The sequence below is a fragment of the Gouania willdenowi genome, chromosome 7 (assembly GCF_900634775.1).
Source record: "Gouania willdenowi chromosome 7, fGouWil2.1, whole genome shotgun sequence".
Lineage (NCBI taxonomy): Eukaryota > Metazoa > Chordata > Actinopteri > Blenniiformes > Gobiesocidae > Gouania > Gouania willdenowi.
In genome coordinates this window covers 3,418,321-3,442,268 of record NC_041050.1, presented here as the reverse complement: position 1 = coordinate 3,442,268, position 23,948 = coordinate 3,418,321, and the positions used below count along the sequence as shown (strand labels likewise).

Here is a 23,948-nt window from a genome sequence, read left to right as displayed (position 1 = left end):
TATATATATATATATTAAATAATTTTCTTTTTTTTACTTAATTATTTTTAACCAATAATTATTTTTAAAATGTATTTATAAAAATGTAACGAATGTTGCAACATAATTTATTTTAATTGTATTTTGTGATAAACTAATTTCACTGGTTAAGCCAGTGGTTTAACCTTTTTTGAATGGTGACCCCATTTTTATGTCACAAATTTCGAGCGACCCTAAAGACTTTTAGTTTTTAATTTAACATTATCAATTAGTTCATAAAGTCAGATGATCAGTGGTAAGTGTTTTTTTATATAAATATGAATAAAATAATAACATAATTTGATTATGAAGAAAATATATTGGAACACAATTTAATAATGTAATAAAGCATGTTTTAGTTAGGTTTTTACCAAATAATAGAAGAAAAAAAAATTAATGCATATTATGTTTTTAAATCTAATTTTTTTTTTTTTTTACTTGATAATTTTTAACCAAATGTTTTTAAATGTATTTATAAAAGTATAATGAATGTTTCAACAATTAATAATAATCAAAATTATTATTATTATTATTATTATTATTATTATTATTATTATTATTATTATTATTATTATGATTAATTTTATTTAAATGCACCTTTCAAGCCACCCAATGGCACTTTTCAATGAAAACAGAATAATAAAAACAGTGCAATACATTACAAAACACAATAATACAAAAAAGAATGATGTTATCAAAATTATGGAATGAGATGAAACATTGATTTGAGTTTAAGATTATTTACATTAAGTAAATGAATAAATAAATGAGATAACGCTATAAATTATTTATTTATTTTCATTTTTTTGCTTTGTGGATTCCAGCTTGTGTTTGTGTTAAGAATATTGACGTGTGTGTGTGTGTGCGTGTGTTTTCTCCCTACACACTGTGTAATTAGCCTGATTACAGCCCTTAGAGGATCAGTGAGGTGCTATTACCTATTCCCAGTCTGAAGTGGGCGGAGCCACAGGAGGCTGAGGTGTGTTACCTGTGCTAATAATGAATTTCACACAGTGTTGTGTGTGACCGTTGGCCTGCAGCACACACACACACACACACTGTCTGTCTGAGCAGCAGCAGCACACGGTCTGCTCTGGGACTTCCTCAGAATGGACAGAATCTTCCTGATTTTTAGTTGATTTAATCAGGAATTCAGTCGATTTTAGATCTAGAAAAGATTTGAGTATGGTTCGTTTTAGTCGTCCGTCGTCGTGGCATAGCTGGGACCTGCTGCAAGTGGACTCAGTGATCCCTGTGATGCCTTCTCAACACTTTCAGGTATAGAGTATTACTATTATTGATTATTACTTAGTTACAAAGAGAAAACTAAGGAGAATCTAATCCCCCTATCATGACTTTACTATGCTTCAGGTCAGCTTTGACGAGCTGCAGCCCCCGACATTAAGATAAGCACGTATAGAAAATCAGTCGTTTTGATTGTTTGCTTGCTGGTTGGGGGTTCTTCCTGCTTGAGCCCATTTTGGCTTATTTTTACCCTTTTTCTGCAACTTCACCAAACTTTCCATATTTGAACCCATTTTCATCACTTTGTCTTGCCATATTTTTTCTCCGTTTAGGCAAAGCAAATGTATTTGTGTAGCGCATTTCATACACAAGGCAATTCAATGTGCTTTACATGATCAAAAAGTGTAACATAAAACGTTCAGCAGCTCTCCATTACATTTTATTGCCTTTTCTGCACATTTTTTGCACTTTCAAGACATTTTTGGCATTTATAATCCTTTTCCACCACTTTTCCACCTAATGTTACATCAGATGACCCATTATTGTCACTTTTAACCCCTTCACACCATATTTCATGCTTATTTTTGCCACTTTAACTCATTCACTGCCAACCATTTTCAGAACAGCCAACCCCATATTGCCAGGCGTTTTAGATGATTTTGACTGATTTTTCAAGGCCCACAGAATATTTTGTACTATGATAATCTGAAAGATTAGACTTTCACACAAATTGCCAGTTTGTGACAAAAAGGTGAGAAAAAACGTCTTTTTCTGAAAAAACCTATTAGTGACTTTGAAACAATTTTTTTTTGCTTTAGGGTCACCTCAACATTGGTTTCCTTCTATAAAACTACAAAAGCAATACTGAGACTGGGCTTTTGATGCTATCAACGTCAGAGTTGAATGGATTTCTTATTGTATTTTCGCCGTCCTCCAAGTCTCTCCCCCACGTCATTCTCCAAACATGCAACTTCCTCCTCCTCCCGGACACGCCGACTCTCACCGCTTGACTCGTTTTTTGATCGTTTTCTCTCATCATAGCGACACTCTCAATAGTCCACTTAGTTCCACACATGTTCTGGTTGAGTGTGAGCTGCTGTGAGCTAGTGGGAACTTCAGCATTAACTCTGTAGCGCCATTTTCTGTCTTAAACTCCTTTCCTCTCCATCTGAGCTCTGCACATCACGGTGCTCTCTCATCCAGAGGTGCGCTGCTGCCACCTACATGTCACCAGTCACTCTGCTGTTTTGTAGACGCCATGAAGACGAGAAGAAGAACTCAAAATCTGGACTTAAACCATTAAACCAAACCTTCAACCATTTCTGACAAGAACACCGTTTCCTTGCAGCAGACAGATTTTACTTGGGTCAGCATTAATGAGCAGCAGAGGATCCTGGTTGAATGTATTTACATGCACGGAGTTCTTCTTGTCTTCTTCATGGCGTCTATGAAACAGCAGAGATGGAACCGTCGCCCCCTGTGGTCACAGATTTTTTCAGGGCATGGATTTAATTTATTAAATTTCGGTAAACAAAAGAGGTTTACATCAACTTTTTTCCACTTTTACTGATTGTTAGAGCAACCCAAAGCAGCACAAGTTGTTGTTTTGACTGAAAAAGCTGCTAAATGGTTCTGAATGATGACCTCTTATAGAACTCAATGGATTAAAAGGGGCGATTTACATCATCAATGACGTCATGACAACAGGGTGGCACACAGGGTAAAGTAGTCCCAGTTTTAAAAGTTAATTAAATGAATATGGTGCAAAATAATGTGTTTTGTTAGGCATAGCTCTACTAATATGGACATTTCAAAGGTTTTAGGCCACATTTGTAAAAACAGTGGAGGATCCCTTTAAGAAGAATTAAGAGGAAATTTTAAAAAGTTAAGGTTGGCCCTTAATATAAGAACTTTATGAGATATTTAGCCTCAGTGTGATTCAGGTTTTTGTTGTTGTAGGTTCCAAATGCATCTTGGGAAACTTGGAAGTATACTTCAGTGGGAACGCTCATCATCCTAATCATACTTATAGTATATAGTAGACAGTATTTACTCATTGAGTTTCTAGTGTATAGTACGTTAGTGGGACATTTACAACAAAGCCTTAAACTCCGACCCTTTCGTCTAGACTTCACAGTCAACAAAACAACATTTTGACCAAATATACGTCTTCAACTCTTCTTCGTGTACTCCCACCGCCCGACAACTCTTCAGCCTGAGCAGATTTACACTCTCAGCACACACTGGGTTACGTTTATAAAGTTTCTCTTGTGCACATTGTGTAAAAGGGCTGTTTGGTGTGCAATCATCGGCTCTTTTCACTTTGGGGGTCCGTGTGTTGCAGGTTAATGATATCAAGCCTTGTATCCACTCACTGACTATGTTGTGTGTGTGTGTGGTTAACCTTGGCCTGTGACAAAGCCTATCTTCACTTTGGAAAAAGTAACTGTATTAAAATAAGCGTCACCCCTAATCCCCCCCTGATCCTGCCCCTCTGTTGGTGGACTGATAAGAGCCCCTCCCTTTGATCAGGTTAGTTGATTAACGATGGGAAAGCAGCGAGACGCCTGGACGCACAAACACGCCCACATTTGTCACGTGTGCTCCAACCAGGAAATGGAAACTAAAATAAAAACTGAGCTGTGATGACACACACGCTACACATAACAACAAAAAAAGGCTTCTCTGATGACGCTGGTAGATTCATCTAAACCTGTTTGAATCATGCTTTCATTATTCCATAGCTTTGCATGATGTCACGAGGTGTTTGTGAAGATGGCCCTATTTTGTTAATACAGCAAGATAACAAGGAATTAGGCTTGATTTAGGTTAATTGTAGCAGTTTGCAGCTTTGATGCCGTCAATTTGTGATTCATGGGTTAAGAGTGACCAAAAATGGTGTTAAGGGTGGTGAAATGGGATTTTAAAAAATATAGAAATTGGTTAAAAGTTGCAAATTGTTAATAAAAGTTGCAAAAAAAAAATGGGAACAACTAGCATAAAAGGATTGGAGCGGGCAAACAATATTGGACAAAAAATGGACTTTAAATAGTAGGAAAATTGGTTTAAACCAGCAAATAATGGGTATGGCAAATCATAAATGTGGTTAAATTGGCAAAAATAAACTTGGTAGTGGGGTTAAGGGGGTTAAACGTGACAATAAAGGGTCAACATATGCAACATTAGGTGGTAAAAGTGGTGGAAAGGGTTTATAAATGCTAAAAAGGCATTGAAAGTGGCAGAAATGTGAGTAATGTAGTAAAAATGCATTAAACGGAGCAAAAATATGGCAAAAAAGTCCTGAAAATAGGTTAAAATAAGCAAAAATGGGCTCAAATTCTTCAGAAAATATTCTTTGTTTTTTTTTTTTTTGTTTTTTTTTTTTTAAAGTATCTGACAACTCCCTCCCATTGTCCTGCCACCCCAAGGTTGAGAACCGCTGGTGTATAGTACAGAGTGTGACATTTCCAGCACAGCCTCAGTTTTACTTCATTATGTGATACAGTTACTTAAAATGTCCACCAACTTCCAGTTAATTCCAATTAAGAATTCCCATGAAAAGTTACCATGCAAACAATCTGAAACCAAGTTGTTGGGAACATTTGGCCTAAGACACACACACACACACACACACACACACACACACACACCCCAGGATGTGTGTGTTCCAGCCTGTAAGCTCCCTCCCAGCTGTCACCCTGACTCCACCTCCACTGCTTCAGATCAGCCTTCTCCTCCTCTTCCTCCTCTTCCTCACACACTGAGTCTGGATCCTCCAGCGTTGTTGCTATGACTTCAGCTCAGTGTGTGCGTGAAATGCGAGCAGCAGACGGGACGTCCCGGTGAGAAGAGAAGGCCCCCGGACAGGACACAGACGCGTCCCGGGGCGTCAGCTGGAACTGGGGGTTGCCTTTTGTCAGTGTGTGTGCGTTAACGTGTGTATGATTAAATGAGTGTGTAGTGTGTAGCGTTCAGTCAGCTGCTGGGACCGAAGGACAGCAGCAGTTGGCTCCACTATGGGCTGCGGACCACGACTTTAGCTGAGGATTTAAGATGGTCTTCGTTACTTTTGACATGCCTCTGGCTTCAATGGTGAGCACAGCTAACATGGTGAGAACATGCAATTATAAGGAAACGCTAACTTTACCTGCCTGAGTCGCTCATATTTATGAAGTACACATGAAATATCTATTAGTACAGTGGTTCTCAAACTTTTTTGACTCAAGTATCAAGTCCCCCCTTTGTCCAACTGCAACATTTTGCTTAGATAACTATTTAAAAACAACTATAAATCATAATGATGGAATGAACGAGTGATGACACATATTTTAAAGAATCTCATTGTTTAAATAAGTGGAAATAAACAGTATTTCGTGCAGTGGTTCCCAACTTTTTTTAGATTGTGACCCCATTTTGATTTTTTTTTTTTTTACTGCATTATAGTTGAGCTATATTTATATTTCAATACAAATACAGTCGAGAAAAAAAAATCTATTTTAATTTTCCCGAAATTTCAGGCGACCCTACATGGGATTTATTTCTATAGTTTTTATAATTTCTGGTCATCTCACGCCTGGGCTGGGACCAAGTCTGACACTTTATTTGTTCATTTTCCTCTCTCTCTCTCTCTCTCTCTCTCTCTCTCTCTCTCTCTCACCCCCTGTTGTGCCATAGCATACCCCAAGGCGTACCCCTATTTGAGAAACACTGTAATAGGGCATGAAAGTACACAGTCTCAAGGATATTGGCAGAAATGTAAAACAGTTATTTATTTAGGTAGTAGTGCAAAAATGTGTTAAATCTAATGTACGTCTATGATGAAGAGGTAGTTTTTCAGCCTGGTTGAACAAAATACTGAAAATCTGTGTTTTTAAACAACTTTTAAAGGAGATCCATACTGTATAGCTTTTCTTCAGACTTTGAAACTTAGTGATTTGAAATTCTAAAGACAGTCGCAGCGTAAAGGCAGGGTAACACCCTGTACAGGATGTCAGTCTGTAGTACAGACAGACGGACAAACAAAGGGGACAAAAAAGACGGAAAACATTCTCCAACAGCAGAATTTAGTCCTGATTGATTTTATAGTTTGAAGACATTTATATTTGTGCTTTTATTTTGAAATTGTTGACAAAAATGTCAAATAATGTGGTCCAGTAACCTTAAGTAATTGCAATATTTATATATATATATATATATAAATACACACATTTTTTAACACATGCAGTATGACGTTTTTGTCAATATGTTCCAGTAAAATCTCATAACATATACAATACGTTGTCGTGTGTATCTAGTTTTAGTCAGGTGGGTGAAAATGATGATGAAAAATATCCAGAATGTAAAGTGAGATATAAAAAAGGAGGGGAAGGGTTTTTTCTTGCGAGTAGGGATAAAAAATAAATAAGTTGTTCTTTGTTGTGAAGCTCAGGGAAGTCGTTTTTCTGTGTCCGTGTGTGGCTTTTTAGGTATTAATTGATTATTGTGATGGTGGATGTTGAGTTTTTGCATTTATGAAGCATATTCTTTGCATTTAACTGGGATATGTGACATTTTTGATGATTCTACGGATCAATGTCGTTGATTTGCCTTGTTTAATGTCATTATTTTCTTATTTACATTTCTTGTTTGTTGAATTTCACATTAATTTTCAACAAGTTGTTTAAGTTGTTTTTATTTTTGCTTTACCCTTAAGGCAGGGGTTCTCAACTTTGAGGTCAGGACCCCATTTGGGGCCGTGAGACCCTGGGAGGGGGTTGCCAGATGCCTTCAAGAAACTAAGAATATTTTTTGGAGCCAATTTTTGCTTATTTTTACCATTTTTCTGCAACTACACCAAACTCACCATATTTTAACCTATTTTCATCACTTTTTTCTTGCCATATTTTTGCTCCTTTTAATGCATTTTTGCTACATTACTCCCATTTCTGCCACTTCTCCATCAAATTTTAATTCCTTTCCTGCACATTTTTCCACTTTCAAGACATGTTCTGCACTTAAAAACCCTTTTCACCACTTTTTCCACCTAATGACTCCAATTTATCACATTCGCGGTTTGTCATGCCCATTATTTGCCAGTTTAAATTAATTGTTCCTACTCATTTCTGCCACTTTTAAACCAATATTGACACTTTGAACACTTTTCACCACTTTTTCTGGTTTTTAAAATCCCATTTCATCACCTCACCTTGGTTAAAATAATAATAAACTTCCTGGATAACAGTGGATATTATTCAGATAAATAAATAAATGTGGTTATCACAGATTCATAGAACAATGGACCATCATTTTGTTGACTTTATGGATTGGCCCCAAAAAGGTCTCCCCTTTATTCCCCGGTCTCTAGCACCTTTATTTTGGGGGTCACTGTCTGAAAAGGTTGAGAACCAGGGCCTTAGAGGATCTAATAAGGCAGGAATTCATAATGTAATTAAACATTTGTCACAGTAATTTGAATAAATTAACAGTAGATTCGTTTTGGTAGAAGTGAAGCTACCCAGCTTTAGTTTTCTCTCTGTTTAGTCAGAGAAACTCAGCTTTTTCCTGCACCTTAATCACTTGGCCCAGAAACTGACAAAAAACCAAAGTCCCAGGATGATCCGGACATGTCGCACTTTTCTCCCCTCAATCTGAGTCCAAGTTTGTCGCGTTTCCATCTTCCCTCGAAGCTTTTGTTCCACAGCCAAGAAATCTCTTTGCAGTCGAGGCTCCTCTGTGTGGCTGAACATCACTTCTGGAGGATAAAAGCACTAAAAGCAGCTTGAATGTGTCGCCGACCCCCCACTCAGATTTAGTGTGTGCTTATGCAACCCTGTGGAGGACGCTTTTTTTTTTTTTTTTAAAGTTCTGGCAACATTTTTTCCTAAAATGGGAGTGCGGTATCTCCTTATATTTACATTTCATGTCGTAGGAAGACAAATCCTCTGATTCATCTTTATCAGGTAGTTGTTTACGCTGCAAAACGACCCATTTTTTTTTAAGCAACTAACTTATTAATGCAGCTTTTCTTTTGTTTATTTAAAAGAAAGAAATTACACTTTGCAAAGTAAATGATGTAAGGCTTGACCTTTTACATGCTAGCAGTGGATTTGTTGAACACAAACACATTTTACAGACGCTAACTTTGGCTCCAACAATCCTAAACTATTAAAAATAACAACAAAAAAATATACTTGTTAAAAATCTGTTTTTATATTAGCTTTATACAAGGCTGTCAATGTCAAACTCATTTTAGTTCACGGGCCAAATATGGAGTAGTTTGAGCACAGATTTTATGCAGGAAAACAAGTAATTTCAACATTCTTGTGCCCTAGTTTACACTTTTCCATTTACATCAAATACAAAATATGTAAGAAAATGACAATATTGATGCAATAAGTGGAAACTAGAAGTCCTAACAGGATCTTCCCTTTACATTTCCTAGATTTTGTGACCATAAATGTAAGAATTTTTAGTTTTTAAAAAGTGTTTAACATTAAAAATGACTGCAATCATGTTGATATAAGCACCAGGAACACTGTTCAATCTCAATATTTTACATAATGGCCTGGGATGTATTTGAACATCATCGTCTCTTTACATATATTGAATATTTGCTGGTTCTCCAGTGCAGATGTTCCCATATTTTACTACAACAGTACACAGCTACTCTCCTAATGTAAAATGGGTTACATTAGTATTAGAGTTGTGCAATATATCGAGATTCAAGTTATATCGAGTTTTCTATTTTGACGATATAGAAAATTGCAATATCGGCTATATTTTTATATATAATTTTGTAGCTTATCTTGTTTTATATTACTCATTTTAGTTTTTGATGCTTTCACTACTTCTCAGAACAGCATGAAATGCACAGTTAGATGGAGTTTGTTCTTTCCCTAAACAACACACACCCAACAACACACACCCAACAACACACACCCAACAACACACACCCAACAGCACACACCCAACAACACACACCCAACAGCACACACCCAACACAGCATAACGTGGATGGCTGTTCATCATAGGAATGGGATCCACACAAGGTTCCTGCTGCTTAACAGAAGGTTTTCCTTGCCGCCATGATGAATTCATGTTGGGTGTGGGATACATATGTATGTGTATATACGTATATATGCATATGTGTGTATCCATAAAATGAAGAGTCCGTCCTTAAGACTGCTCTACTGTAAAGTGTCCTGAGATACCATTGGTTATGATTTGGCGCTATACAAATAAAAGATTGATTGATTGATTGATTGATTGAAAAAGACACACTGCTGAACTCACTCACACGTGCTGTCCTTTATAGGAGAAAAAGCCCAAAGTGGCACATTTTTTGCAACCGTTTGTTATTAAATGTGCCTGTGTGGCATTTTGCATCAGCACATTCAACACAGAATTGTATTTCTGGTCAGATTTATATCTTATGTCGCCATTTTGAGAAAAAATTTGAAGATATGAGATGCGATCCATATCGCCCAGCCCTAATTGATATGAATCTTGATTTGTTGATGGACCTTAAGGGCTTTCTGTGTTTGTGTTGTGGGGGAATGACCATCAAAGGAATTTGGTTGGAATGGTCGTTGAGTGTCAGTGTCCAGGAATGTCAGGGTTTTTTTCCGACGTGTTTCGAGGTGCTCATCGTCGATCTGTCCTCTCAGCGACCCCCCCCCCAGTAGATTCTTCCCCACTGACACTCCTGACGAGGACAACAACAACAACAACTGCTTCCTCTGATACCGAGGTGGCCCTGTTTGTTTGCTGTGCTGCGGCTCGTAAAGTGGCCAGAGATTGGCTGAGTGCGGTCCGCTGACAGGGTAACAATAGGGCCAGGAACAATGGCCAGACTCAGTCGGTTCCTCATGGAACAAACCACCGTGTGATGTAATGAATGCCCGTCATGAGGAAGTGGCCGTCCTTTCCTCTGCTGTTCTCGTTCCAACCATTAGAGCAACTTTTAATGATCCTGTTGATGTCATCACTCACACAGAAATCCCCTCTGATTTCCTGTTTATCTCCTTCATTGTCTCTCTCTCTCTCTCTCTCTCTCTCTCAACCTGTCTTGGAGTTTCCCTCTGACATGATAACGTCACTCATGCCCAACGTGTCTCCAACAGTCCTAAACTATTAAAAATTATTATACCTTTATATGACAGCACATAAAACAAAGTTTTGATAGCCTAGCATAGCGTTGTTCTACTACCTACTGTTATCTACTGTAGCCGTCGGTATCCTGCATGCACCGCATTTTCCTGATCATAAATCGGAATATCAGTCGCGCTGTATGAAATCCACTGTTTTCCTTGTAAGATTCACAGATAAGAAACACACCAATCATCAGCCAATCAGAGCATGCCTGGGGCCCAGGCTCTGGTTCTGGTCGTATCCGCATGATTTTATTTTTTTACTGGAATCAGGGTGCTGCTAGCTTGCTACGCTAAATGTCCTTTAGAGGAACATGAGATGTTTATTGTATGCAACACAACCGTGGCAGGATTTATTACCAAAAATAAACGTGGGGGGTGAAACTTTGAGTACTATTTAATTGAAATACTTTTCACTTGTGCTTGAGTATTTTTTGTATGATGTACTTGTACTTGAGTAGGATATATTTTAGTAGTCTTTACACCTCTGCTGACATGATACTGTAACTCATTCCCAACGCATTCTCTGTGAACGCTAACGTTTATTGTTCCTAACTACACACACACACCGATGTAAGAGCGTCTCCTGTTCTTTTCGTTTTCCAGGGTCAAGCGCGACGGAGGAAGAACATAACGGAGTTTCTGGGGGAGACAAACATCCCGACCCCAGACACAGTAGGACAGCTCGGCGGATCTTTGCCCGGCGGGGGCGGCGGTGGACCTGACAGCTGGAAGAACCGCGCTGCCAGCAGATTCAGTGGCTTCTTCAGCTCCAACGCAGGAGCAGGGCCTTTTTACAAGGTGAGGGGGGTGGGAGTGGGTGGGGGGGACAAGAGGAACAGACTCTCTCTGACTGGAGTCTGGTTTAAAAATGAAAAAACAATAGCGACTGGAGCAGCAGCAGTAGGAGGGGTCAGTCGGCCAAGTCCCTGATGAAGTCATTTCCTTTTAAAGCCTCTGAGTTGTTGACTCAGACACACACACACACACACACCACTGCACTGCTGTGTGTAGGAAAAGTTTGTCCTACCTCTGACTATGCAGAGGTGAAAGCTCAAAGTAAGCGTTACGACATCATGTGATAAGCATGGAGGAAATGTGAGCCCGGCTAATATTCTGAAGTTTCATTGAATTTATGTATTAATTTGGAGTTGCTGTATCTGCATCTGAATTAGTTTCATTTACACAATAATTCATGGTTGCTCTGACTATTTAGCTTTCTGCCGTGGACCAAATTAGATGCTCTGAAAGGCCGGATTTGGCCCCCGGGCCATGAGTTGAACACTCGTGATTTAGTCTAACACGGTAATGCAGGCTGTATTTCTGTTAGATTTGTTAGATTTTAATTTGTTTTCATAATCCCGTATTTCAGATTAAAAATAATGATTTGATAAACTATTTTTCAACAAAGCCCAAGAACCCAAATCTAATAAAATAAATTAAATTAAGTAGAGGGACATTTTAAAATATAAAATATATAAAATTTATTTATTTATTTATTTATTTATTTATTTATTTAATTTTTATTTATTTATTTATTTATTTAACTTTATTTTGTTTTATATTTTACTTACAGTGGCTTCAAGTAGAAATACATTTTTTTAAATATATTTTTGCCAATTTACCCACATTTACAATTAGCCCATTATTTGTCAATTTGACAAGTTTTTTCTGCCTCCTTAAAGCCAATATTGACACTTGGAACCATTTTCTATCACTTTTTCTGTTCGTTTTTGGCCACCCTAATTTCTTTGAACCAATTTCTGTGGTTTTTAAATCCCATTTTACCACCTTTTCTACCATTTTAGTCACTTTTAACCCATTTTATTTCTGATTAAAACAAGGAATTTCATTTTTAAGATGAGAATCACTGCTTTAAATGATGATTTAACCACCAGCGTGCACTACAATCTCTCTCCACGAGTGGAAATACATCTTTGAAAAGGTTTCCCAAAACAAACACCACGGGTCAACCCCCCCCCCCCCCCCCAATTCTCAATGCACAGACCTCGTTTTCATATCCATGTAAGGTCTGTCAGCTCCACATAAGCCCTGATTAGCAGCTACTGTTGGATTTCAGAATAAAAGCACCACTACCGCTCTCTCACAGCTATAAGCACAAACTCGTCTTGAATCCACTCCAAAAGCTGCTTACACTGTGAATTCTCCGTGTTCTCCCACAGGAAGTGGACCGCGTGGAGCAGCTTCAAAGTAAACTCCACTCTTACACGTTGTTCGGGCTTCCCAAGGTTCCTCGGCAGCTTTCGTTCCACCAGGATTCGTGGGAGGAGGAGGAGGAGACCAACCTGTTCCTGGAGGACAGCTGGCAGACGCTGCTGGACAACGTTGAGGTACACACACACACACACACCCACCCACAGATGTCTATTTACACACTTTTCAGTAGAAAACCTTCCGTAGACCAAGGGTGTCAAACTCATTTTAGTTCAGGGGCCAAATACGGACCGGTTTGATGTTGGGCGACAGATGTTTTGTTAAAAAAAGAACAAATATAACATGAATGTGCCCCTGTTTGCACTTCTACGTATAAATAAATGATATAATAATAATAAAGTATGTGAATATATCAGTCCCTGCAGGATCGTCACTTAAATTTCCCTGATTTTGTGAATTTGGGGACATTTTGTGGAATAATTTGAGTAAAATTTGGCAGGTTTTGAAAGAATTTAGAGTTCTTTCAACAATTCCAGATTAGAAATGGATACAAAATGTTCAATGTTTTTTCAATCATTTCTACATTCTCGAGAGGGCTGAATTTGGCCACGTTAGGAAAAGAGAGACAAATATTGTAAGAAAAACTGTTATTCTAACCTATATGTATATTATAAAATAGTGTCAAAGTAAAGTTAAAGTTTTTTAAAAAAACTGTAAGAGCTTTTTTTTAATATAATGTCAATAATAAAAGATATGAAAGTGACTTAAGACTGTGGATGTAAAGACTTGTAACTGTATTTTCTATTATTTTTTACATTTTAAAATAGTTATTTGAACATATAAATATTTAATGGTGGTTCCTGTTGGAGACGTGTCACAAAATTATAAAAAATGTAACTTTAAAGCGGCAGAAAATTGTTTAAAAAATAAATGTTAAATTGTAGTAATATTAAACCCCATGGATAAAGCATCCATGCAAAATTCTTTTTTGACTTTTTTTTTATTAATTATTCCAAGAATAATCTCTATGTATTAGCATGAAGTATTCTTTACCAGGTTATACTGTAGACCACATGTGGCCCGGGGACCAAATCCGGCCCTGTAGAGCATCAGATTTGGCCCGCTCTAGAAAGTGAAAATTATAGAACAAACATGAAAACATTTTGTAAATCACCAACTAATTCAGTTGTAGATTTCTCAGACCCTTGAAACACAAAAATTCTAAAAATTGTTGAAATAACTTTGAATATTTCCAAAATTCTGGCAAATTTTCCTCCACATACTTTATCATTTATATATATTTTATATGTGGAAGTGCAAACTGAGGCTCATTAATCTGTGGCCCACTTAAGGTCAAACTGGTCTGTCTTTGGCCCCTGAACTAAAATGAGTTTGAGCAGTAATCAGGATTTTATTTTGGAGGCCACCTGGAGTGGTACTGGTGTTGATCTTTCCTGTAAAAGGTGCTTCAGACTGGGTTGATGATCAGCTTTGAACAGGATCCTGGTGCTGGATGAGATGTCGGATTTCTCATTAAATTCCCAGTCAATCCTATTAAGTATGTGTGGGATGTGCTGGACAAACACGTGTGATTAACATCACGTCTTACTGGACTTCCAGAGGTTAATGGTTCAGTATCAGGCTCGTGTAGCTTCTCACTTCATCCCTGATTTTCAAAATAAAGGTCGACCCTTCACTTGAAATTTTCTCCAAATTATGGAGTAGGGATGCAAAAAGACAGATGATTTCCAGTAAACTTCCACACTCACTTAAGATCGGGAATTTTGGGAATATTCAAAAAGATTCTTCTTGTTCTTCTATTATTATTCTTCTTTGTATTCTTCTCATTCATAGAAGAATAATCATATAATTCTTTATTATTATTATTATTATTATTATTATTATTATTATTATTATTAATATTTGTTGTAGTAGTATTATATTTTAGATGTTGCTCAAACATATTTTCCCAACTATATTAAACGTCCCTGTTAAGGGAAAATGTCCTTTTATTTAAGTTAATTACCATTTAAAATATTAATTATTATAATAGATAATTATTATTCATTATTAGAAGTTTCATGGGAATTATTATTATTACATATTATTTATAAACAAATAATTTATTATTATTCTTTTTGTTATTCTTATTATTTATGTATTTTTTTGATGATGCTTGAATATATTTTCCCAACTATATAAACATCCTTGTTAAGGGTTAATCTTCAATTTAAAAAATATCCTGTTAATTTTAGTTAATTCCCTTTAAAAATTTATTAGAAATAATAAATTATTAAGATTTTGTAACCGTAGTTGAAATTGAATGTCTTTTTCAGGTGTAATATTTTGAATGGACGCTCAATATGATACAGATTTTTAGAATTACTCCCAATTTGTGGTTTAATTCCAATAAATAATTCCTATGAAAAGTTTATTGTTTTTTTTTAATATTCCTAAAAATGCCTGAGCTTAAAGTTTTCGTGGTGTTTTATAAGGACGGATCCTATGCCCCCTCTGACCCCTGGGATCCCTTTCAGACGTTCTTTGTTCTGATGACCTGCAATCACTCTCCTACTTCCTGCTTCCTGTTATGGGCCTGACTTTCGCTTCCTTATCATCAATCTTGGTCACATGTTGCTCCATAGTCTGCGCTGCTGTAACGATGCCCATAAACATTCCTTGTGAGACGATAACGATAAGGGTTCTGTAACCGTTGGCTTTCACCTGTTAGCGTGTTAGCGTGTTAGCGCTCACAGCACAGCAGCTCTTTGATCTCTACCCGCTCCGACTCCTGACATGGATCTTACATAACCCAGTAGTTCTCAACCTTCGGGGGTCCATCCATAAAGTCAGCACAATTATTCTCCATTGTTCTATGAATCTGTGCTAACCACATTTATGTATTTGTTCATCTGAATAATATCCACTGTTATCCAGAAAGTGTATTATTATTTTCACCATATAGGCCATTTGGATCATGCAGTTCAGTCCACAGGAGAAAATAAAAATGACTGAGAAAACATCAATCATTGTGTAAATGAAAATCAACAATATTTGCAGAGTCTCACAGTTTTCCCAGTGCTTATATATCACATAATAGCAGTCATTTTTTATGTTAAAAATCTAAATTCTTAGACAATTCTTACATTTTCCTCAAATTATTATATAACATTTCCCTTAATTACATAGAAATTAGCCACAAAATCTAGGAAATTTAAAGTGAAGATGTTGTTGGGACTGATATATGTTGCTTATTGTGTGGATATGGTCCGTTTCTTACATATTTAGTATTTTATGTATATGTAGAAGTGCAAACTAGGAAACAATTATATTAAAATTACTTGTTTACCCACTTGAGATCAAACTGCTCCATATTTGGCCCCTGAACTAAAATGAGTTTGACGCCCCTGGTTTAAATAAAGAAAGGTCAAATCTGTATTTTGACTAATTTCTTTTTTTTCTTTTCTCTTTCTTCATAATATGATATCTATGTATTCAAATTGAAATCCTAATCTTTAATTTGAGTATTTTTTTTAAATTGGGATTGGAATGAATCGTTGGTTGAGTATATCCTGAGTACACCCCTACAGCAGTAATGACGTATATTTGTCTGTATGCTTTTCACAGACGTTGACGAGACGTCAGTTCCACCAGCAGGAGGCGATATGGGAGCTGCTGCAAACTGAGATGACTTACATCAAGAAACTGAAAGTGATCACTGATGTGAGTGCACAGTGATTGAAGATAGAGACTTTTATTGTGAAGGAATCAGAACCCCTCAGCCTGACGTCTTCTATCTTCCTGTGTGTGTGTGTGTGTGTGCAGCTGTTCCTGTGTGGCCTGCTGAACCTACAGGAGAGTGGTCTACTGACAGAGGTAGAACCCACCAAGATGTTCAGCAACACCCAGGAGATCGTGCGTCTCCACTTGTCTCTGTGGAACCAGGTCATGCTGCCCGTCCTGCAGAAGGCCCGGCAGGCCCGAGCTCTGCTGGACCCGGCCGACCTCCAGCAGGGCTTCAGCACGGTCAGTGGAAGAACGTTGGTTTGGTTACAATAGCTCAGACATGGGCAACTGACGGCCGCTAAAATAAATGAACATAATGATGGAAAAATACAAAATATGACAACAAAATTACTGCAAAAACACACAAAACAGCAACAAAAACACACTTAATTGCCTGCCCTAACCTGCAAAAAAACAGAAAACAACAATAAACATATACAAAATGAGAAAAATAATATACAAAATTACTCCAAAATGACTGAAAAATACAAAAGACGACAACAAAAATACGCAAAATTACTCCAAAAACACATTGGGACAACAAAATACACAAAACTACTCGCAAAATACAGAAAACAACAACAAAAACACCATCAATCCGCCCCCCCCCCCCCCCAAAAAAAAAAAAAAAAAAAAAAAAACAGAAAACAGCGATAAACATACACAAAATAATAATATGCAAAATGACAACAAAAACACATTAGGACAACAAAATACACAAAACTACAGAAAATAACAATAAAAAAATCACAAAATAAATAAATAACAAAAGAATTCCAAATGACCAAAAAAAAAACAGTGACAGAAAAATATACAAAACAACAAGCAAAATACACAATGTTAATACAGAAACACAAAACAATAAATGCACACAAATTAAGAGAAGAATATGCAAAATGAAAACAAAAATACACAAATTTACTCATAAAACACACAAGGCGACTATAAAGATACACAAAAATGACAAAAAAATGTACAAAATGACAACAAAAACATGCTCAGAATGGTCAATATTCTAAATGTTGACATGAATGTTGATATTTGTGACCCTTGTATCAGATACAATCACATTTTTTTGGCTCCTCTGTGATAAAAGTTGCCTAATGAGATGAAAAGGAATCAGTTCAGCAACAGAAAAACTTACGACAAAATCATCTTCATGAGTAAAATAATGCCACTTATGCATGTTTTTGTGCTAATCTTGTGCACCTGTTGTCTATGTATAATATCTCACTCTTCCCACTGTTGCTGTATTTCTAAATAATGCCATTTGTGTTGTTGTTCAGTTTGGCTCCAGGTTCCAGCCGTACATCCGTTACTGCATGGAGGAGGAGGGCTGTATGGAGTACATGAGAACTCTTCTCAGGGATAATGAGCTCTTTAGGATCTACGTCACGGTCAGTAGAACTCAAACCTCCACAGACGTGTCCGTGTTTTCCCCCTGGCTTGACTTCTGTGTTTATGTCTGCTTTGATCCAGTGGGCAGAGACTCATAAACAGTGCAACCGGCTGAAACTGGCCGACATGTTGGCCAAGCCCCACCAGAGGCTCACCAAGTACCCCCTCCTACTGAAGAGCATCCTGAAGAAGACGGACGAGCCGTCAGCACGTGATGCTGTGATTAACATGGTGAGTAAATGATATATAAAGCAGTGGTTCTCAACCTCAGCGTCAGGCAAGAGACACTAGGAGGGGGTCGCCAGATGCCTTCAAGAAACTAAGAATATAAAAGCCCACATTTGCTTATTTTGCTGCAACTACACCAAACTTTCCATGTTTTAACTTATTTTCATCACTTTTTCGTGCCATATTTTTGCTCCTTTTAATGTATTTTTGCTACATTACTCGCATTTCTGACACTTTTACATCACATTTCAATGCCTTTTCTGCATATTTTCAACACTTATAAACACTTTCCACCACTTTTCCACCTAATGTCACATATGTTGACCCATTATTGTCACTTTTAACCTATTTCACCATATTTCATGCTTATTTTTGCTCATTTAGCCACATTCACAATTTGTCATGCCCATTATTTGCCAGTTTAAACTCATTGTTCCTACTTTTTAAATGACCACTCTAATTTGCAACTTTTAACCAATTTCTGTAGTTTTTTAAATCACATTACTAAATTAACATAATCTAAAAAGTAGGAACAAACAGTTTAAACTAGCAAATAATGGGCAAGACAAATCCTGAATGTTGTTAAAATGGCAAAAATAAGCATAGTAAATATGGTAAATGGAGGTTAAAAGTGACAATAATAGGTCAACATATGCCACATAATGTGTAAAAGTGGTGGAAAGGGTTTATAAGTGCCAAAAATGTGCAGAAAATGGATTGAAAGTGACAGAAATGGGAGTAATGTTGTAAAAAAGCATTAAAACGAGCAAAAATATGGCAAGAAAAAGTGATGAAAATAAGTTAAAATATGGCAAGTTTGGTGTAGTTGCAGAAAAAGAGTAAAAAATGGGCTTAGTTTCTTGTAGGCATCTGGTGACATCACCCAAAATCTTTTACATCATGTATTGATCTATGTTTTCTACACTTAAGTCTTTATCCCCAGCCAAAACTCTGAGTGTTTTCTCTGTTTTTCTTTCCTATTAAAGGTGTCGACAGTCGAGGGTTTCATCAACAGTGTGAACTCTCAGATGCGACAGCGTCAAGAGCAGCAGAAACTGGCCACGGTCTCTGCTCGCATCGACTCCTATGAGGCTGTAGAGGGCAGCAGTGAGGAGGTGGAGAAGGTAACGCCACCTTCACAGAACATCAATCCACGTGGAGACAGGACTTTGTGCTTCAATCATTTCCCTCACTCCTCCAGATCCTCAAGGACTACAACCGCTTCGACCTCATGGCTCCCATGAGAGGAATCTCAGCGGAGGAAACTCGACAGCTGCATCTGGAGGGAGCGTTGAGGATGAAAGAAGGAAAAGACAGCAGGGTGAGACTCACTCACTACACTCTCAACCTCTCAGTGAACTCACATGTTCCACCTGTTCCAAACTCTCACGTTTCACTTTAAACCTTAGTACCAACTACATTATAGGACATCCACAGGTCTCAGAGTGAGATATTAGAAAAACCTCTGTCATTTATCACAGTGTTTCTCAAAATGGGGGTACGTGTACCCCTAGGGGTACTTGAGAGAGAGAGAGGAAAATTAACAGATGAAATCATTAAAAATATGGGGTTTTATAATGTTTATTTTGAGTTAAAAATGATAATCATACTAAATATTACCAGCAACTCATAAAACGACAACAAAAACACACAAATTGAATATAAAAACGTGAAACATCGATAAATGCACACAAAATAAGTGAAAAATATGCAAAATGAAAACAAAAATACACAAATTTACTCATAAAACACACAAGGCGACTATAAAAATACACAAAAATGACCGCAAAATGACAACAAAAACATGCTCAGAATGGTCATTATTCTATGTTGACATGAATGTTGATAGTGTGACCATTGTATCCCAAAATATATTCCAAAGTATTACAAAATAAGAGAAATATATACTGAATGATAAAAGGAACAGACCAACAACAACAAAATACAGAAAAATACTCACTATTACCAGCAACACACAAAACGACAACAAAGACACACTAAATGAGAGAACAATACACAAGATCACTACAAAATACACATAAATAACGGAGAAACATATAAAACGACACTAAAAACACACACACTGAGAGAGAATAATTCAAACAATACCAAAGACACACAAAAACACATAAAATAAGAGGAAAATATACTGGACAATAAAAAGAACTGACAAACAACAGCAAAAACACACAATGACACAACATGAACTGAAAATAGAAGAGTCAGTCTTGGTTCTACATCAGGAGGGAGATGATAATGATAATATAAATATAATATATTCAGGAGGCACTAAATACTGTTTTTTTTCCTCTTATTTATGAAATGAGATTCTTTAAAATATGTGTTATCACTCATTAATTCCATCATTATGATCTATAGGTGTTTTTTTTTACAGAATTCTGAGCAAAATGTTGTAGTCAGACATAAGGCGGGACTTGGATTCAGAAACAAGAGAAAGGGGGGACTTGAGCCAAAAAAGTTTGAAAATCACTGTCATTTACAGAACAAACGGACTCATGACTCAGCAAATCCTCCGTCAAATAAAACGGCCTCAGGCTTCAAAGTAAAAGTCATCAGACTCTACACTTAAATAATACAGATTAGGGATGTAACGATTCACTCAACTCCCGATACGATTCTCTCAAGATTTATTTTACAAAATGGGACTGTAGACAAATGATGACTGAACTATATTCCTTTATTTTTTTTTGGGAAAAAAATCAACTATTCAAAACAATGCAATTTAACTAAAAATACATCTTGAATGAAATAAATAAAGGAGTAATACAAATGAAGAAGAAGCCTAGTAATTAAAATTCTGGTTATATAGTAAACAATGCAAAACTGCATAATAGTTCTTTTTCTTTTTAAAAGTGCAACAGAAAATGTATTTTGTGCAGTCATTGCACTGTATTTACGTCAGATATTTGTTTGGACCAGCAGAGTGCGCTGGTACCCCACTGGTCGGTTGGCATGCAGATATTCTTGCAGTGAAGAAGAGATGCTATGCTAGCAGACAGAGCTAAAATAAAAACGTGACTTTTACAGATATTCACGTAATATTACAGATATTCTTTCGGTGCTAAAGGGGTAAGGAATCATTTATGAACATGTTTAAGAATAGAATTTGGCCAGAAAAAAAGTAGTAGCAGATTCTGCCCGCCGCCTACACTTCTGGACAAGAGAGGATAAATATATAGCGCCCTCTGCTGTGTAAAAAAAGTACTACGATTCAATTTTCACAGTACTGATGTGAACCGTGATACCTGTGAATCGATTTTTAACTGCCTTACGATTAATCGTTACATCCCTAATACAGATTGTGGAAGCTTATATATTAAAAAAAACCTAAGATAACTTTACATTTAGTGTTCACCATAGGATTGTATTTCTCTTCTCTCGTAAACATTAAAAAACAACTGAATCCAAGAGAAAACAAACGGAAAGAAAAAGGCTAAAATGTGCACCGTACCTTTGACCATGTGCAGCGTTACAAACTGTGTGTGTCCCACAGATGGAAGTCTACTGTTTCCTTTTCACTGATCTGCTGCTCATCACCAAATCAGTGAAGAGGGTGGAGAAGGTGAAAATCATCCGTCAGCCGCTGCTCATTCACAACGTGGTCTGTAAGGAGCTCAAAGACCCTGGTGAGAACTTTGGAACTAGATTTCTACACACAGTTCTTTAAAAAAAGTCACATTTTATCACTGTTTTCAAACAAAAGTATTAGTTACCATCTTTTTTGGACTATAAGGCGCACTTAAAATCCTTTAATTTTCTCAAAAATCAACAGTGCGCCTTATAATCCGGTGCGCCTTATGTATGAAATTAACGACTGTGCTTCAACATACTGAACTGAAAAAGTGAGTGTATTGTTCTGTATTTCATGTGTTAAACCTGAGCAATGTTGAGAGTTATTGTTAATGAGTTGAATAAAGTTTGACTTATTTGACTATTTTATTTCGCTTAATGCGTCTTAATAATAATAATAATAATAATAATAATAATAATAATAATAACAACAACAAACCGGTGCGCCTTATGTATGAAAATAGACCCAGTCAGACCCATTCATTGATAGTGCGCCTTATAATCCGGTGCGCCTTATAGTCCGAAAAATACGGTACTTTTTTTTTTTAAATCCACCCAATAGTGAAACTTTACACCTAAATCTCCTCTAGGTTCGTTTATTCTCATCTACCTCAACGAGTTCCAGAGTGCAGTAGCAGCCTACACGTTCCAGGCCAACAGCGCCACCCAGGGGCGGAGCTGGATTGATGCTATCTACAACGTCCAGGTTAGAAGAGGAAGCTCAAAGATGGACATTCGTCATCATCCACAAATTTGTCATGATGTTTATGAATAATTTCTCTGCAGAATCAACTCAAGAAGCTCCGTAACGAGGAGGTGCTGAGGCAGCAGAACAGCCTGAAGACGTGCACAGAGGGCGAGGATGAGGAAGAGGAGGAGGAGGAGGAAGACGAGAGCAGTAACTCCACTGCCAGTTCACCCTGTCTGAGGCACAAGAACCAGCAGAGCTCCAGGTATCAGAGCAGCCGTCCAATCACAGGCTGTGTTACTGTCTACACGGCTCAGACCAGATCATTTCATTTACTGTTGTTGTTAGGCATCATAGATCAATAAATCAAAGATAATTTGATCAAAAAGTAGTTTAATTTGCCAGTGTTTATTGACATTGTCAGAAAAGTTTTGCACATTGCATTGTGGGATGTGGAGTTCTGTAGGAGGTTCCATTGAAATGAAGAACTGAGAATGGAATTGAAATGACTCCAAATACACAGAAGACGACCACAAATATACACAAAACATGAGAAAATTATACTAAACCACAACAACAATGTACAAAATAACGCAACATGCAAAAACACTGAAAATAGGAGAAAATTAGCACAAAAATAATAAATAAATGTCTCCAAAAAACACTGAAATGACAACAATGCTCGGAAAATATGCAAAACTACATCAATACACAGAAAGACTCAAACACAAATACAGAAAATGATATGGAGAATAACACCAAAAAAACACAAAATGACAACAAAAACAGACATTAAAAACACAAAATCACACCATAAAACACAGAAAACGACGAAAAAAAACACACAAAACCTCACCAAAAATACAGAAAATGAGAAGACAATATACCAACAACAAGGATAATACACTCAACCTTTTGTTCCTTATTGTTTTAATGTTTTGGTTGGTGAGAAAAGGATAGATCAGTCTACAAAACTACAACAAAAATACACAAAATAAGACTAAAAATGCAGAAAAACACAGATGACATAAAAACAACACCATAAACAAAGAACATGAGAAGACAACACACCAAACCACAAGGAAAATACACACAACCTTTGTTCTTTCTTTTTTTAATACTCAGGTTGGTGAGAAAGCGATAGATAAATCTACAAAAATATGTGGAAAATATACAAAAACACACAAAACAACAATAAAAACACAGAAGGTGATGACAAAAACACAGAATGGCGCTGTAAACAGAAAATAAGAAGACAACATACAGGAAAACACACAAAGCCTTTGTTTCTTGTAGTTTTAATGTTGGTTAGTATTCTAAATGTTAATATAAATATTGATGACGTGTCTCTCAGATCAAACAATCATAGTTTCGTATCTTCTTTAAACTGAACTAACATGCTGACTGTTTCCTGCAGCCAATCAGACGGCTCCACTGAGACCCTGTCAGTGATGGACATGGACGAGTCGGGCGAGCATCAGGAGCCTCCACCAAGCAGCACCAGCCTGAAAGGACCCACCCCCCAGGACCTGGACGTGGCCTCGCTCTTACACAAGTCTGAGGTCCAGGGCTCCAGCAGCTCCCGTAGAGCCCACTCTGCCATCTACAGCCAGGAGGCGGGGCCTAACGACGCTGAGCTGGACCCTCAGTGTCGGTCCCTGTCCATGGACAGCGCCTACGGGACCCTGTCC

At 37.1% G+C, this 23,948-nt stretch overlaps 1 protein-coding gene across 5 annotated transcripts in view; it reads left to right on the top strand.

Annotated features, from left to right (window-relative positions):
• Positions 1–23,948, top strand: part of plekhg5b (pleckstrin homology domain containing, family G (with RhoGef domain) member 5b) — a 105,673-nt gene that overhangs the window by 80,192 nt on the left and 1,533 nt on the right. For all 5 annotated transcript variants that reach the window (XM_028452281.1, XM_028452279.1, XM_028452284.1 and 2 more), the window contains 12 exons: positions 10,998–11,192; positions 12,575–12,742; positions 16,194–16,289; positions 16,392–16,592; positions 17,639–17,749; positions 17,832–17,981; positions 18,965–19,102; positions 19,180–19,299; positions 21,493–21,625; positions 22,160–22,275; positions 22,356–22,522; positions 23,675–23,948. The exon at positions 23,675–23,948 is cut by the window's right edge. In XM_028452281.1, the coding sequence (XP_028308082.1) occupies positions 10,998–11,192; positions 12,575–12,742; positions 16,194–16,289; positions 16,392–16,592; positions 17,639–17,749; positions 17,832–17,981; positions 18,965–19,102; positions 19,180–19,299; positions 21,493–21,625; positions 22,160–22,275; positions 22,356–22,522; positions 23,675–23,948 (1,869 nt within the window). The remainder of the gene's footprint in view (positions 1–10,997; positions 11,193–12,574; positions 12,743–16,193; positions 16,290–16,391; positions 16,593–17,638; positions 17,750–17,831; positions 17,982–18,964; positions 19,103–19,179; positions 19,300–21,492; positions 21,626–22,159; positions 22,276–22,355; positions 22,523–23,674) is intronic.